Source organism: Danio aesculapii, chromosome 20 (genome assembly GCF_903798145.1).
Source record: "Danio aesculapii chromosome 20, fDanAes4.1, whole genome shotgun sequence".
In the NCBI taxonomy this organism is placed as follows: domain Eukaryota; kingdom Metazoa; phylum Chordata; class Actinopteri; order Cypriniformes; family Danionidae; genus Danio; species Danio aesculapii.
In genome coordinates this window covers 3237807-3254102 of record NC_079454.1, presented here as the reverse complement: position 1 = coordinate 3254102, position 16296 = coordinate 3237807, and the positions used below count along the sequence as shown (strand labels likewise).

At 38.8% G+C, this 16296-nt stretch overlaps 1 protein-coding gene across 1 annotated transcript in view; it reads right to left on the bottom strand.

The window, feature by feature from the left end:
* Positions 1-16296, bottom strand: part of ptprk (protein tyrosine phosphatase receptor type K) — a 344134-nt gene that overhangs the window by 237018 nt on the left and 90820 nt on the right. Inside the window, 1 exon segment of the mRNA XM_056481373.1 lies at positions 564-686. Within this exon segment, the coding sequence (XP_056337348.1) occupies positions 564-686 (123 nt within the window).

Genomic DNA, 16296 nt, shown 5'->3' with positions numbered 1-16296 from the left:
CTTCCATTCATATGCACGCGAATGCGTCAGACCGGAAACGCAAGGTCATGAGTCAAGTTTCGCATGTCGCTGCGGTGCAAAGTTCAAGCTTGGTGAACTCTGACCTGCGAAATCGCATCACTTGACTTCGTGAGATCAATCGAGGATCAAAACAAGACCTCTCTGGACAGAAATTAAAAACATGGAGCAATCGCTCACTTTAATAATGTCTAATCATCTTGTTTAATCCCGCCCCTTTTCACAGCGCCACAAGACAGAATTTCGCACACACAAAGCCTGGTGTGACCGTAGCTTTATACAATGACTTGCCTAATTACCCTAACTTTACCCTAATTAACCTAGTTAAGCCTTTAAATGTCACTTTAAGCTGAACACTAGTATCTTGAAGAATATCTAGTCAAATATTATGTGCTGTCATCATGGCAAAGATAAAATAAATCAGTTATTAGAAAAGAGTTATTAAAACTATTATGCTTAGAAATGTTTTGAAAAATTCCAAACATTGGAGAAAAAACCCCCATGCCATGTAGGGTGTGTTTGATGAAGTGGTGTGTAGGACTCACCCTGGGGCAGGTCGGAGGGCAGGAACGGCACTTCTTGAGCACTGACATGTGTCCAGTCGAAGTCGTCGTACGGGTCCTGCTGGTAATCGCATTGTGCTGGACCGTCATCAAAGGTGCAGCCGCCTGCAACACATATTACACCGAGTTAGAAATGACACAAACCCAAGCCACGGATTTAGTAGCGCACACAGTCTCAATTAGATGGACACACATTGGACTTAAAATGCACTTAAAACAAACTACAGAGAAAGTGATGATGCTACCCCCACCCAAATATGCTTCATGTTTTTGGGGTTTTCTCATATATATATATATATATATATATATATATATATATATATATATATATATATATATATATATATATATATATATATATATATATATATATATATATATATATATATTCCATAATTTGAAGTAGGAATCTGATTTTAATTTAGAAGCTTTTCTAAAGGCAGCACATAAACACTGGGAAACCACTTTATATTGAATATCGGCAAGTCCCTTTAAGGTGAGTCATTTCACTCGGCGGCCATCTTTGAAATGCCTCTCGGGCAGTATGCTCGGGTATTCTGTCTGAATGGGGAAACATCAAATTCTCCAAAACTGTTTGGCAAGCTTATGATTACATTAGATAATTGGAATCACTAATAAAATGAATCAACATCTGTCTCAAGCTTCGTTTCTAAACATTCGAATCAAACAAAACCGGCATTTGTTCAGGTTTCCTGAGCTAGTGCGCACTCGAAAGGAACGAGATCATGACACCAACCTCATTTATGGCTGTTCTACACATGATCATCCTCTGGATCATCGCGCTGCTCTTCTGAAGTATTCACCATACTGACACTTTTTAAAACTATGCGAGTGACACGTCTTGTGTATTCTACAGTCTTTGATATCGGTTCTATTAGATAACTGATACTATTCACTTACTGTTGTATATTGTGTAGACTCATTGTATTTGTACTTTAAAAATACTTGCATGACCATGTTATATGTTAACTTATAGTTATGTTTACTTGTTAAGAGCCTACAGTTCATTATGATGGTGACATGTTTCTTGTGTCATCATGAAATTACATATGACCAGAGCCACCTATCAAAATGCAGGTTCATTTAAAAAGTGTGTGATGTTTTTGGACAGTCCTTTACATAGGACATCTATATGTCCTACTACACACTGAGGCCTCGTTTACACTAATACAGTTTAGTTTTAAAAAGCGTAAGTTTTGCTACGGTTATGCCATCCGTCCACACTACACCGGAGTTTTCAAGTGCCAAAAACGGAGCTTTTTGAAGACGCTGAAGAAGCTGTTTTCATTCTAAAATGCTGGTGCTCGGTGTCAGTGTGGATGGGGGAAAACGAAGACATCTGAAAACAGAGGCGTGGCTGCAGACATTCACCTATCTGATTGGTGCTTTTTCTCAATATTAAGTAGCCTACACACAGTTCAGTCCTGCATCCTCTCCTTTTAAGTTCAGACTTCGCAAGTTTGATACTGAAAACAAACTCCCGAGGACACGTTGGGTAAATTTTCAAAGGGAACAGTCTACTTTATAACCTCATTCACATCACTCTGGCTACGCTGTTTCACTAGCTTAACAATAAAATGAAAACATGATATGAGGAACGGCCTATTATCATGCTGATATTAGCAAATTAAGAGACACTAAAAATGTTGAGGCATCGTGTAGCTGCATATTTATATGAGCGTCATCTTCACTGCATGTATATACCTGGTTTCCGCTACATTCATTCTTCCATGGTGGGGCGCCACACCAAGATTCATCCTGCCACGGCTACATTACAGCTTCTCATTCAAAACATTTTATTATTTTAATAGCGGGTGATAATCGCACCAAAACGCATTAAAAGGTAAGTGAATTATAACAGCGCAAACCTTTCTGTAATCGTAGTAGTGCTGTGGTCATTTGTTTAACCCTTTAAGGTTACGTGCTGACTGACTGACTGACTGGCCAGCAAACACGTTGTATAGCCGTTTAACTTTACTTCAGGACGCATTAATACCGGAGGCATTCATAAATATTCCTAGCAAATCTAATAAATGCTGGAGACATACTCGTTACATAAACGCAGTAAATCGCACCTCAGCAGCGTTTATTTGAGGGAGCGCACAAGAAGATCTGCGGGCTCTTGAAGCGGCTTATATTTGAGGGGGAGGCAAGAAGTTTTGTGCACGAGCAGAAAAAAAATCGGCGCACAAGCAAAAAGATCCGCATGCTCGTAGGCTATTACATAAATGCAATCTCGACTTCTAATACTGCGCTCACGATTTTGGTCATTGAAATAACGCCACAGGTAGTTGGTAGATCTGTGTAAAAAAAGGCCTGCCGCCACAGCTGGAAAAAATCCTAGAGGAAACACTGTATATTTATAACAAAACGGAGCCGATATCATTACTGCCTCCTTTCATTTTCATTGATAATATGAAACACACCCTCTCTTTTGCTGAGTATTAGGTTTAGTGATCAATAATGGCCATTATACAAGTATAATGCACAATAAGTTTATACATAAAGGCAAGCGATCAGTCAAATATGCAGAATCAGTGTACGTGGTTACATTAATGTATTAACTTATCATCGTTCAGCTCAGCCAAAACACGTTATCTGAGAATACGCAATAGATTCAAAAGACCAAAGTCTGGGAATATGTCTTAGATAGAGACAACAAGATGAATTAAATCTCACATTTACAAATATAGTCCAGCGGTGGATCCTTGATGAATAGTCCGACGAGCGCAGCTCTCATCTGGGTAGATATGCTGCAGCGCATGCTAGAGTGTGTGTGTGTGTGTGTGTGTGGTCACGTGATGCGAGTTTTCAGTGGTGTAGTGTAGACGGAGGGTTGTTCAGAAACGCTGGGTGAAACGCTAGTGTGGATGTGGATCGTTTACATTCTAAACCGTATAAGTGTAAACAAGGCCTTAGTAATTTTAAGAGTTCACACTTGGCTGATAATTGATAATAAAGAGTGTTTGGCATGCTGTCCCGGGAGAGAGCCTTGAGCTCATAAGATCCTCGAGCCCGGAGCTCCCTCCTACTTATTAGTCAATTAACTTAAGTGGCATGTTTTTGGACGGTGGGAGGAAACCAGGGAACCTGGGGGAAACCTATGTGAGCATGGGGAGAACGTGTAAACTCTGCACAGAAACATCGGCTGGCTTGTTGAGGATTTGAACCAGTGACGTTCTTGCTGTGAGGCAACAGTGCTAACCACTGGGCCACCGTACCACCCATCTAGGAAAGGAGGAGGAGTAGGGGTGGAAGGGGGGGCTCTTCAAAATGAAGATATGGAACTGAGGGTATTTATAGTGTCTTAGGAATCGTCTGATTGGTGAATCATAAAATCCCTAAACCTGTCGCTAATATTAACCCACCATTATCCCTACCTGCAGTACTGCGCCTTCTCTAACATTAACCATAACTCAATAGTAACACACCTGTTTTACAATACAACACAAACAAAATGGCTGTATATAATTATGATCCATGAACATGGAGGCTGTATGTAAAACAGAGATCATTGAGTGATAAATAATCATCTACCATTGCGTTACTCTAAAAAACACCACAACAGCAGGCCCTTTCTGCAGCTGCCCGAAGCCAGTGCTCTACTTTACTGATATTGAATGTCCTGTGTGTGTGTGTGTGTGTGTGTGTGTGTGTGTGTGTGTGTGTGTGTGTGTGTGTGTGTGTGTGTGCGTGTGTGTGTGTGTGTGTTGAGACGCAGACATTGTTACTCATTTACAGAGAGAGATTACTGATCACTCGGGCTTTTATAAAGCTGCAGGCCAAACAGAGTGAAACCTACAGCAGAACTCAGTCACAGGTTATAAACATCTGACACACACACACACACACACACACACACACACACGCACACACACACACAGAGCGGCAGAAAACACCTGTGATTCATACCTGTACACACACAATGCATACAGGACAGTGTGCCACACCCTGTTCATAATCCCCATGTGTGTGTTTGTGTGAGAGAGTGAATGTGTGTGTCCCTATATACAATATCTGTGTGTATGTCTGTGTACTTGTGTTTGCACTTGTGTATGTGTGTGTATGTTTGTATATGTGTGTGTGCGTTAGAGTGTGTGTGTTTAAGGGTTTGGCACAGTGTAATGCAGCAGTAATGCACGCGCACACACGCACACACGCACACACGCACACACGCACACGCACACACACACACACACACACACACACACACACACACACACACACACACACACACAGCATATAGGACAGTGTGTCACACCCTGCTCATAATCTGCATGTATGCATGTGTGTGTGGTTGTGTGTGTGTCCTTGTACTTGTATGTGTATGTGTACATGTATGCTAGTATGCATGTATGTACATGTGTACAGTATGCGTCTGTGTGTACATGTGTGTGTATAGATGTATGTGTGCTTTTGTGTTTGTGTGTGTGTGTTTGTGCATGTATGTGCTTTTGTGTTCATGTGTGCAAGTGTATGTATAGGTGTACAGTATGTGCTTGTGTGTATGTTAGTGAGTGTGTATAAGTGTATTCTTGTGTGTACTTGTACATGTAAGTGTGTATGCATGTGTATGTTTATTTGTTTGTGTGTTTGTGTATGTGTGTGCATACATGTATAAATGTGTGTGTGTGTGTGTATGTGCTTTTGTGTTCATGTGTGTGAGTGTATGCATGTGTGTGTGTATAAGTGCATGCTTGTGTGTACTTGTACGTATATGTGTGTGTCTGTATGTGTGTGCGTATATGTATGTATGTGCTTTATATACTGTATGTGTATGATTGTGCATGTGTGAGTGTATGTTTGTGTATATATGTGTGTATTTATACACTGTGTGTGATTGTGCATGTGTGAGTGTATAAGAGTGTGTGTGTGTGTGTGTGTGTGCATGTGTGAGTGTATGTGTGTGTGTGTGTGTGTTCATATACTATGTGTGTGTTTATATTCTGTATGTGCGTGATTGCATGTGTCAGTGTGAATGTGTATATGTGTGTGTTTAAACATGGTCTGTGTGTGGTTGTGCGTGTGTGAGTGTGTGTCAGTGTGTTCACATTCTGTATGTGTGTGACTGTGCATGTGTGAGTTCATATACTGTACGTGTGCATGTGTGAGACTGCATGTGTGTGTGTGTGTGTGTGTGTGTTTGTAGGCTCAGATGGAGGCTGACGCAGTCAAGGCACAGAACAGACATGAGAGTAGGCAGCAGGACGATCTGTCACCGCTCTTTCTCTCTCTGTGTGTGTGTGTGTGTGTGTGTTTTCATTTTCTTGTGCATGTCTTCTGGTGCGCTCTATCAGCTGACAAATATCCCTCCATTTGTGATGCTTATTTATCTGGCAAAATAAACGTAAAATAAGGCTAATACTGCCCTAAACTCACTGTATTTACTTTATTATGCAGTCAGTATCAATCAGCAGTAGAGATCTGAACTATATAACAGTCTGATGAGCAAATGACAGAGATCTGCATTATAATGAGCTGTATTTCCAGCCACACACTGATCCGAGAAGACATGCAAACCGTGATCGGTAATATTAAAGTCTTTATGGCAGAGGGTCTTACTAAACATTCAAGGGGCAGAGAGAGGACTCAAATCAATAATTAACGGTGCGGTACGTACGTTTGACACCCAGTGGCTGAACTAGATATTGCACTCCTGTTTCAAAACACACGCAAGTGCAGGTTGCCAGATTGACGACACCAGGAGCAGTGTGCCTGACTGTCAAGCCTAAAGGCTGATTAAAGTGGTGATCAAAATAAAAGCAACGACATGCGATAGAAGGGACATTTTACACAGAAAACTGACAGAGATCAGCTCAGTTTCAGTGTTAAATGCTAATAATGTGAGTTTGAATGCCATTTTACATCATATTTATTGCCATACTACTGAAAGCAGCAGCAGATAGTTCACCTCAGAGCTGGAAAATAAAATAAATCTTCTGAAACTGAGACTCTAGAACTGAGACTCAGTGCAAACCAACACATATCAGTGATTCAGCATCTACATTTAGTAATGTTAAAGAGGTTTAATATGTATTCACTAGATTATAAACCTTACCATTTCACTGGAGTGCAGTGAGTGCACTATTCTGTGCCTCTGAATGGCTGTATTTACATTTCTGTCGTGTTTCGTCTGGTGCAAACAGCTAAATGGCTTATTACTGCAAATCTCATGTAGCGTGTTGTTAGGACTGGGCATGGGATGATGGAAAAGGTTTTAAAACACTGTTCCTAGGGTGTGTGCGATTTTTTTCCTAAGATGTGTTCAACAGTATCTCCAGCAGAAAAGCTATCCAAGGACGCCGTTTTAAAATGTAAAAAAAATCATTTTTTGAAACTAATCAAGATGGCAGAAGTCAATAATTAATTTAGCCTGACGCATTTACTGTCGCAAAAGATTTTAAATGTTTCTCAAAGTAAAATATACTGTGTTCAGAAGGGAAAAAAGCTTTAGTTTTTTACCCAGACATTTAAAGAGAAGATATTTTAGAGCAGTGAGCACAATACCGCGAATCCGTGATATTTTTATGCAAGATTATCATACCTTCAGAATCTTATATCGGCCCATGCCTAGTTAGGACAGAGGGTTACGATGTAACCTGCTCACCTAATGTTTACAATCAAAATATTTATATTACTTGCTAATTAATAACCATCTCATGTGGAACTCTGAATCTGCGTCTCATTTTGGAGTCTGCTACTGTCCACCGGAGGTCACATTTCAGTCGTGGACACACACTTTGAGAGCCTATCATGACTGAATGAATGAAATGTGCTGTTTTCCACCAAGGCAACCCGGTGTGCTGAAATATAATTGGCTAAACTGGCATTGAATCAGAAGAATCAGAATCAGAAATCAGAATCAGAAAGAGCTTTTTGCCAGGTATGTTCACAGATACGAGGAATTTGTTTTGGTGACAGAGCTTCTACAGTTCCACAGGATAACAGAGACAGGACAAAAAACAGATAATAAATATATAAAAAAAAAAAAAATAGAAGTAGTGAGTGCAAATATACAGATTGACAAGTGTATGTACGTGTTTATTACTATATACAACGTTATATGTGCAGCTGTTATGTGCAAATTGGCATGTAAAGTGTGTTGTTAAATAAGTGTATATGTGTATAAAAGTGTATAGCAAGTAGTGATGTTGGTTCCACAATTATTATCATCAAGTGTTCATGAGATGGATTGCCTGAGGGAAGAAACTGTTTCTGTGTCTGGCTGTTCTGGTGCGCAGTGCTCTGTAGCGTCGACCAGAAGGTAAAAGTTCAAAGAGGCAGTGTGCTGGGTGTGAGGGGTCCAGAGTGATTTTGGCAGCCCTTCTGCTCGCTCTGGATAAGTACAGTTCTTTGGCAGTAGGAAGGGTTGTACCAGTGATTCCCTCAGCAGTCTGAACTATTCGACGTAGAACTACTGGGCGGGTTAAATGACCAAAACAAAGACAAACGTTCCAGCACGTAACGCACATTCTCAAAGCAGAATATCTGACTTCAGCATTATTTTTCAGATAAACAAGAACGTTCACTTAGCATGTTTCCTGAAAACCTGCAAACATAGTATGGTGTTTTATACTTTAGAGGAGTCAAAAACTGACATACAGCAGCTTTAAATCAATGGTCATTTTTAAAAGGAACATCTGTTTATCTAGTAAAACAATGAGGAATCATCAGCGAATCAATCAATTCAATATGAATCACGGTCAAAATGTGAAAACTAAACTCGACACATTGCAATGCATGAGAGAAAATGATCATCTTTAAACTGCCATTTAATTCATTAATAAAGTCCGCTAGTGAGGTAAAGGAGAATAAAACACCACCCGGCCACTAACATCTCCATCATCAGCCTCTGATAAACAAGCCTGACCTCAGCCTGGACATTCATCCGACATTCATCATAGTGTCCAGAAAGTGTTTGAGCAGACGCTGCGACTGACTCAGAACCTGTTAGTGACTCTAAAGCAGTGCATTCATTATGTGAGCTTTTCTCACCTGTGTAAAGGTCAGGCGCTCTGTGTTTTACATCCACCGACCTTTACAACCTCTCGAGGAGAGCAGAAACCCAGACGGATGAAGGTGTTAATTAAAACCGCATTGAGAAAGACATATCTGCACTCCCCCTAAGGGCCACACAAACTCATCTAGCACTAAAAATAAGACACGACACCAAATCAGTGGTCAATACAACTCTACACCGCAAACGAAAATTACAAGAATCTCAAACTATTGTAGCAAGATGCTAATTCATTTTTACAAGACATCTTTCAATTCATTGGAAACATGTGTCCCATCCTACATTAATGCAAAACTTAACATATGTTGTTTTGTTGCACGTTTCAGATGACAAAACCACTAGAGGGTGCTGTCTACAAGTTAGTGAATCTGAATATGACAATTACTGTGCGTTTTGCGGTATATTTCAGATAACCGTGCTTCTTGTACACTTGTCGTTTAGATCAACTAGCGAAGCGCTGAGCTTATCTCGTCGCTAAACCCAACCATTAGTGTTTTCAGAAGCAGATGTAAGAGAAAACAACACTGCCACCATAATAGTTTTACCTTGATTTTACATTACTTTAATCTCTTTTGTGGAAGCTTGCTTCACCGAACTCAAACCAGAGTGCTCTGCACCACAACACTGTATAAACTGAGCTATGAACAAACTGACCAACCAGAAAAGAATCCATATAGAAATAGGTAGAAGATGCTAGCATATTCAATACTAATCATATTCAGCGTTAAGTTGTTCTGTGGTGTTTACTTGGTGTTGTGGAAGCAACTGCAAGAAAATAGTCCTATATTCATAGATGATATGTCCCTGTATATATCATTAGCGTGAAAAAGAACTAGTTGTCTGTCACACTGCCCCCTAGTGTTCATTTCACCTACAAACTGCAATCAAATGTAGGTTGATGTACAATTTGGGTATACAGAAATATGTAGTCCGAAGCACAAATTTCCAATGAACTTGACCCAATAGGTAAGACCACCAAGACCAGACACAAGACTAACATTTTATTTAATATTAACAGCAGCTTTTATTTCATTTCATTTTATTTCATTTCAGTGTTACATCTTAAGATTAGTATAGTTTAGTATTAGTGCTAACCATATCAGCCTATAAAATAGCAGCTTTAAATGTCAGTCAGTCTGTCTTAGACTTACACTACAGAATAGTCCAGATTTAATTAGAAAATAATTAAAACTCTTTTTTTAAATTTGTTTTAGCGAGATGCTAACGGTCTAATCTGATTTAATGATCTATGCTAAGGTAAGCTAAGCTAAAAGTGCTCCCACTAGACATGGAGATAGGGATTAACCGCTCTTTGATTAGTCACGGTTAATTAATCGTAAAGGCTTCTCAACACAAAATTATGCCAACTGAATCGGCTTTCAGCTACTACGCCCCTCGTTGCTGGAATCAGCTTCCAGAAATGATCAGATGTGCTCCAACATTAGGCACATTCAAATCAAGACTGAAAACACATCTGTTTAGCTGTGCCTTTACTGAATGAGCACTGTGCTACGTCCAACAGATCGAACTACTATGTTTTTCTCTTCTTTTTAATTCTTTTATAACACATTTTATCAGCTTTTATTTTATTTTTATTCTTACCATTTTTATGTTTGTTTTTATTTCTCTTATAATTGTTTCTTTTATTCCTGTTTATGTAAAGCACTTTGAATTGCCACTGTGTATGAAATGTGCTATATAAATAAACTTGCCTTGCCTTGCCTTGCCAACTGTGGGCTAGTTTAAAGTTCCGAGCTTGTACACCGAGACTAATAACCACACACACTGGATTACTTATGACTGAGGCTATTAACCAAGGCAAGTTCGTGCAAGTTCCTTATTTCCAATGGAGGGATGCGACGCAACGTGCTCACGCTAGTGCGCACATAGTTGGGATGACAGGGAGCTTTTGTGATCGCAGGAAATACAAACGACTGAAGTTTGAGGTAAACACATTGAAAAGTACACAGGTTTGCAAACCCACCTAAAGTTACAAATAATGGCGCCGATGAGAGCGAAATACAATTAATCCATTGATATACAATTTGCAGTGATGCTCGTTCATTTTTGAACAGTGCTTTTACATTTTTTATGATACTCTTAAATTTTTGAAGTTTGGAGCATAGGTGATGACCACATAAAAAAGTTAATTTCAATTTAGATTAGACAAATGCTATTTTATTTATACTTATTTGTATTTATTTATTCACCTGTCATTTAATTTTCAGTGTAAAATTATTACTTATGTTTAAATGTCAAAAAACATTCACTTATTTTTAAGCACAAAGGGAGAAATGGACTATAATAATAATAATAATAACAATAATAATGCATTTAATTTAAAGGCGCCATTCATGACACTCAAGGTCACCGTACAGGACAGCTAGAATAACCAGTTCAATCAAAAACACAATAAAAGTCAATAGAATTCAGTAGAAAATGTAAAAAACGCAGTCGGGTTAAAGAGAATAAGCTGTTTTTTAATAAGCTGCTACAGACGTGAATAAGCTGCTACAGATGTGAATAAGCTGCTACAGATGTGTTTTGAGTTTGGATTTAAATTGTGAAAGAGAGTCTAAATTACGGCGATCTTGAGGAAGTGAATTCCAAAGCTGAGGAGCAGAGTGGCTTAAGGACCTGCTCCCCATGGTGACAAGGCAGACAGAGGGAACAGTGAGGTGAATGGAAGAAGAAGACCTGAGTGTTGGAGAAGGTGTGGCGATATGAACAAGATTAGCAAGGTATGGAGGAGCGAGATTGTGGATGGCTTTAAAAGTGAGAAGAAGTATTTTATAATTAATCCTGAAAGATATGGGAAGCCAGTGAAGTTGTTGTAGAATGGGTGTGATGTGACAGCTGCGGCGTTTTGTACCAGTTGTAATATATGAAGAGTTTTGAATGAAAACCATTGTTTATTTTAAATTGTATTATGTGCTGTATTATTGGTTACTGAGCAGCGATAAATAACACTAAAATATAAGGAGTTTTCACTAGTAGTGTTTTGAAATGAATGAATGAATAATAATTAGATAATCGTGAAACCGTGATTATTTCTCAGACTATAATCGTACAACTGAAATCTATAATCGTTGCACCCCTACATGAAGATCAGCTAAAAACGAAGCCTATATTCAATGTTTTCTTTTTAAAAGCAGAGTGTTCCTTTAAGGAATATTCTCTGCCAGTGTGTTGTATATCAGTGTTGAACTAGCCAAACACACGTTTCCTACATTTTGCACTTCAAACACATGCAAATGTCGTAAACGGCTGACAAGGACTTCCAGGAGTGTATTGAGTGTGTAATTTAAATGAAGACGACTGAAGGAAAGAGACGGGCAGAGGGCAGGAGAGACGTGTGTCTGAACACTTAATCTGAGTGATTATAAAAGCCCGCTAATAATACTGCTGTCATTTACCGCTAATCCACAGACTTAGTGCCATGTCATGCTAATATCATTTGAGAAGCACAAAATTAAAAGACACATTTCACATGCATCCAAGAGCCCTAATAAAAGTTACATTATGAGTCAAGCCTCTCTAACATCGCCATAAAATGAAATTTCAGCAAGCTACTGATCAAATTAAAACTATATGAAATTGGCCATAAGCAAGCTTTTGAAAATGGATTGGGTGGTTTTTAGTGACTAATATTTTTCTCTCACTAGCGGTGTTTTGTAATGGAGATCTGACAATTATCCAACTGAAAGATCCATTGGGTAGATTATGATCATTTTGCAACACGTCATCGGATTCTACTCATAAAAAACTTCATTCAAAAGGATCACAAAAGTATAATTGAATCTGAGTGGTCAAATACAAACATTGGATATGATTGAAACATAAGATTTGAGTGGAAAACAATCCACAATCATCCTTAATTGATTGCAAATTTCATAATTACGATAACAGAGAAAGATTGATTAATAAACACATAGCTAGGCCCACATGGATTCTGCGCGCGCAGATTTCCGCAGATTTTCCACAGAATTTGGCAGATTTTCCACAGATTTTCCACAGAATTCCGCAGATTTCCACAGATTTTTCACAGAATTCCGCAGATTTTCCACGGAATTCCGCAGATTTTCCACAGAATTCCCGCAGATTTTCCACAGAATTCCGCAGATTTTCCACAGAATTCTGCAGATTTTCCACAGAATTCCGCAGATTTTCCGCAGAATTCCGCAGATTTTCCACAGAATTCCACAGATTTTCCACAGAATTCCGCAGATTTTCCACAGAATTCCGCAGATTTTCCGCAGAATTCCGCAGATTTTCCACAGAATTCCGCAGATTTCCACAGATTTTCCACAGAATTCCGCAGATTTTCCACAGAATTCCGCAGATTATCCACAGAATTCCGCAGATTTTCCACAGAATTCCACAGATTATCCACAGAATTCCCGCAGATTTTCCACAGAATTCCCGCAGATTTTCCACAGAATTCCCGCAGAATTTCCACAGAATTCCGCAGATTTTCCGCAGAATTCCACAGATTTTTAGCCCATCATTAATTCTGTTTATTTACTTGAGTAAATGTGTGTAAATCTAAATTTATTCAGTTTTTTTATTAATTACAGTAATATTATTGACTAATATAAAAATGTTCATCTGATTTGTGTACAATGCAGTTTGTACAGTAATATTTTCTGTCTTTTAGTAGAGACATTATATGAGAGACTTGCTTTGTTTACTAAATAAAGTAAATCTAATTGGATTTGCAATTTTAAACATTAAATAAAAGTTAAAAAGGTAATCTTTCTTATTTCACATATTAAGGTTTTAGTTATGATACACCCAAAATAGCAAAAAACGTCCGCAAATTCCGTCTGGCCCTACACATAGCTAAACATGATATTTGAAAGCTGAAAAACTAAAACACTATAGTCCTCCAATACGCACTCAATACACTCGTTTCCTCTGTAGTTTAGATATTTAATTTCTCAATTTAAAATGATCACAGAATCACTGAATTATGATCATTCACAAATAAATAAATTAAATAGATATTAAAACAGAGCAGCCATGATGATCAGTCTTAGTCTAAAACTAAAGCCTTGTGTAAACCCTGACTAAAACAGAGTATGAACTGATTTTCTTTCCTGTTTATTCCATTTAATCTTTGCGTGGCCATCTTAAGTGAGTGCCGGATATCGGTTTCATGTTTCCCCAAAAGGCTTTTATTTGAGTCTGGTTTTCAAAGCCTTTCCAAACAAAGAGAGTCCCGAACCAAAGCGAAACATCTTCCGAATATGACACCCACTGAATCGTCTCGCAGTGTTTAATTTATCTACAGTACAGGAAATTGAGCTCATTTCTCACACAAGCGTCTGCCCACATACGCGCACATTCGCACACACATAATATTCTTGAACATCACAAACCAAACACCTCCACACACCATCTAACTGTCTGTGACGAGCCTGGCACTGACGAGAGAGAGAGGCCGGAATAGCCATGAAATCTGGCCCGAGGACAGAGCTCTGACAATTTCAATGGGGTCCAGATCCACACAATCCCACTGCCTATTATGTGCATGACAGAAAAAAAATATAGCAGTTTGCCATTTTATTCTTTGAGTTCTTATCGAAGTCTTTTTTTTTATCAGGCACTCTCCAATTCTCCTCAGAGTGGCTTTAGCTCACTAGAAAGCGAAATCTCATTTTAAAGTCAGTGTGAAATCACAATGTGCAGTGCTTATTTTGCTAGTCCACATTGTTGTTCTTCAGGTGAACAAATAAATCCATGCAAGTTAGTCCACTGACCAAAAAATAAATCGTAATTTTCCTCTGTTGAAGTCAGTTTGACGCTTAAGCCACAATATTCTTCATCTCATTTCAAGTGAATGATGCACAAAATAAAGCCCCACCCCTAATCAACTTTCAGTTTCAGTTGGAAGTACATAAGTCTCAGCAACTTCTGTTTAAAGTCTGCATAACATAAGGAAGATGGTTGAGGATTTCTCAAATGTGGCACCTTGTCCAATACAGGCAACATCAGAGAGATATCGAACTCCTGGCTGGCTCGCCAAACTTTCTTTATAAAAAAAGATTTCTGTTTGTCATTTTTTCCTTCATTTTTAAATGATTTATAAAACACATGAGTTCTTACAGAAGTCTTCTTTTTCAGGCACACTCCAATGCTCCTCTGAGCGTTGCCGTATTAGAAACCAAAATCTCATTTAAACTGGAGATGGTTGAGGATTTCTCAAATGTGGCACCTTGTCAAATACAGGCAACACCAGAGAGATAATGAACTCCTGGCTGGCTCGCCAAATTTTCTGGGTAAAAATTATTCCAGTTTGTCATTTTTTTCCTTAATTTTTTTAATGGTTTACAAAACGAATTGGTTCTTACGAAAAACTTTTAGTTTTCAGGCACTTTCCAATGCTCCTCAGAGTGTTGCCTTATTAGAAACCAAAATCTCCTTTTAAACCGTAGACCGACGAACTCGGTCCTGGAGGGCCGGTGTCCTGCAATAAAATCTGGCCCTCTAGGAATGAGTTTGGACACCCCTGTTTTAAACAGTTTCTCAAATGATCTGCCTTGTCTAATCCAGGGAACAATGGAAAGATAATTGATCTCCTGGTTGGCTTGCCAGATTTTCTGAATAAAAATGATTCTTTTTTGTAATTTTTCCCTTTATTTTTTAAATGATTTGCAAAACAAATTGGTTTTTACAAAAGTCTTATTTTTTCTCTCCAATGCTCATTTGAGTGTTGCTTTATTAGAAACTAAAATCTCCTTATAAGCTGAAGATTTAGGTCCAATCCCAATTCTATTTTTGTACCTCTATCCCTTCCCCTTCCCCATGGCCCTTAAAAACAAGGGTTAAGGGGAAGGGCTTCAAAATTTAACCCTAAGAATTGGGACAGCACTACTGCACCTGCACACGTCATCATATGTCATCGCGATCTCTTGCTTCATATGACTGCTGTAGTTATTCCAGTTGTGTTATTTTTTGGTATTTATCTTCAGGAAATCACTGAAGGCATATATCATGTTATCATAACGATCTGATGTGGCAATAGGATCGTAATGTACTGTGTATTTACACAGTGGCCATATTCATTCATGCAAACACACCAAAAACAACATTAACGTTATAGCAGACACTGTAAAAAGCCCATTTCCAGCCACTAGACTATTCTGACAGGGTATTCGAGTGTCATTGAGTGTCAGAATGTTGTGGAGCTGCTGAACAGGAGTTATTATTAGGGATTATAGATTGCGATAGAACGCGGTTATGGATGTAATAAAACATGTGCTTGTATGTTGTAAAAATTAGTAATAATGACAAAAAATACTAACTTGTGGATCTCCTTACTTCCACGTGTAGCTATGGCTGGTGTATTCAGGGAAATTTTCTTACCCCTTGGTTTCGAGTGTGGTCCCGAAAAATCTTTGTTTGAAGGGGTATCTACCCTTGCCCTTAGCCCTACGCCTTCAAGCTAAAGAGAATCGGGATACTCCTACCCCTCATGGGAACGCCCAAAATGAGAGGTAGGGGTAAGGGGAAGGGCTAAGGGGTAGAATTGGGATTGGGCCTTAAACTACTGCCTTGCCCAATACAGGGATCAAACAGAGAGATATTGGACTCCTGGCTGGCTCGCCAATTTTCTTTTAAATAAAAATTATTCAAAAACCCTTTAGATTCTTTTTAAACTGTTGTCACACTTGC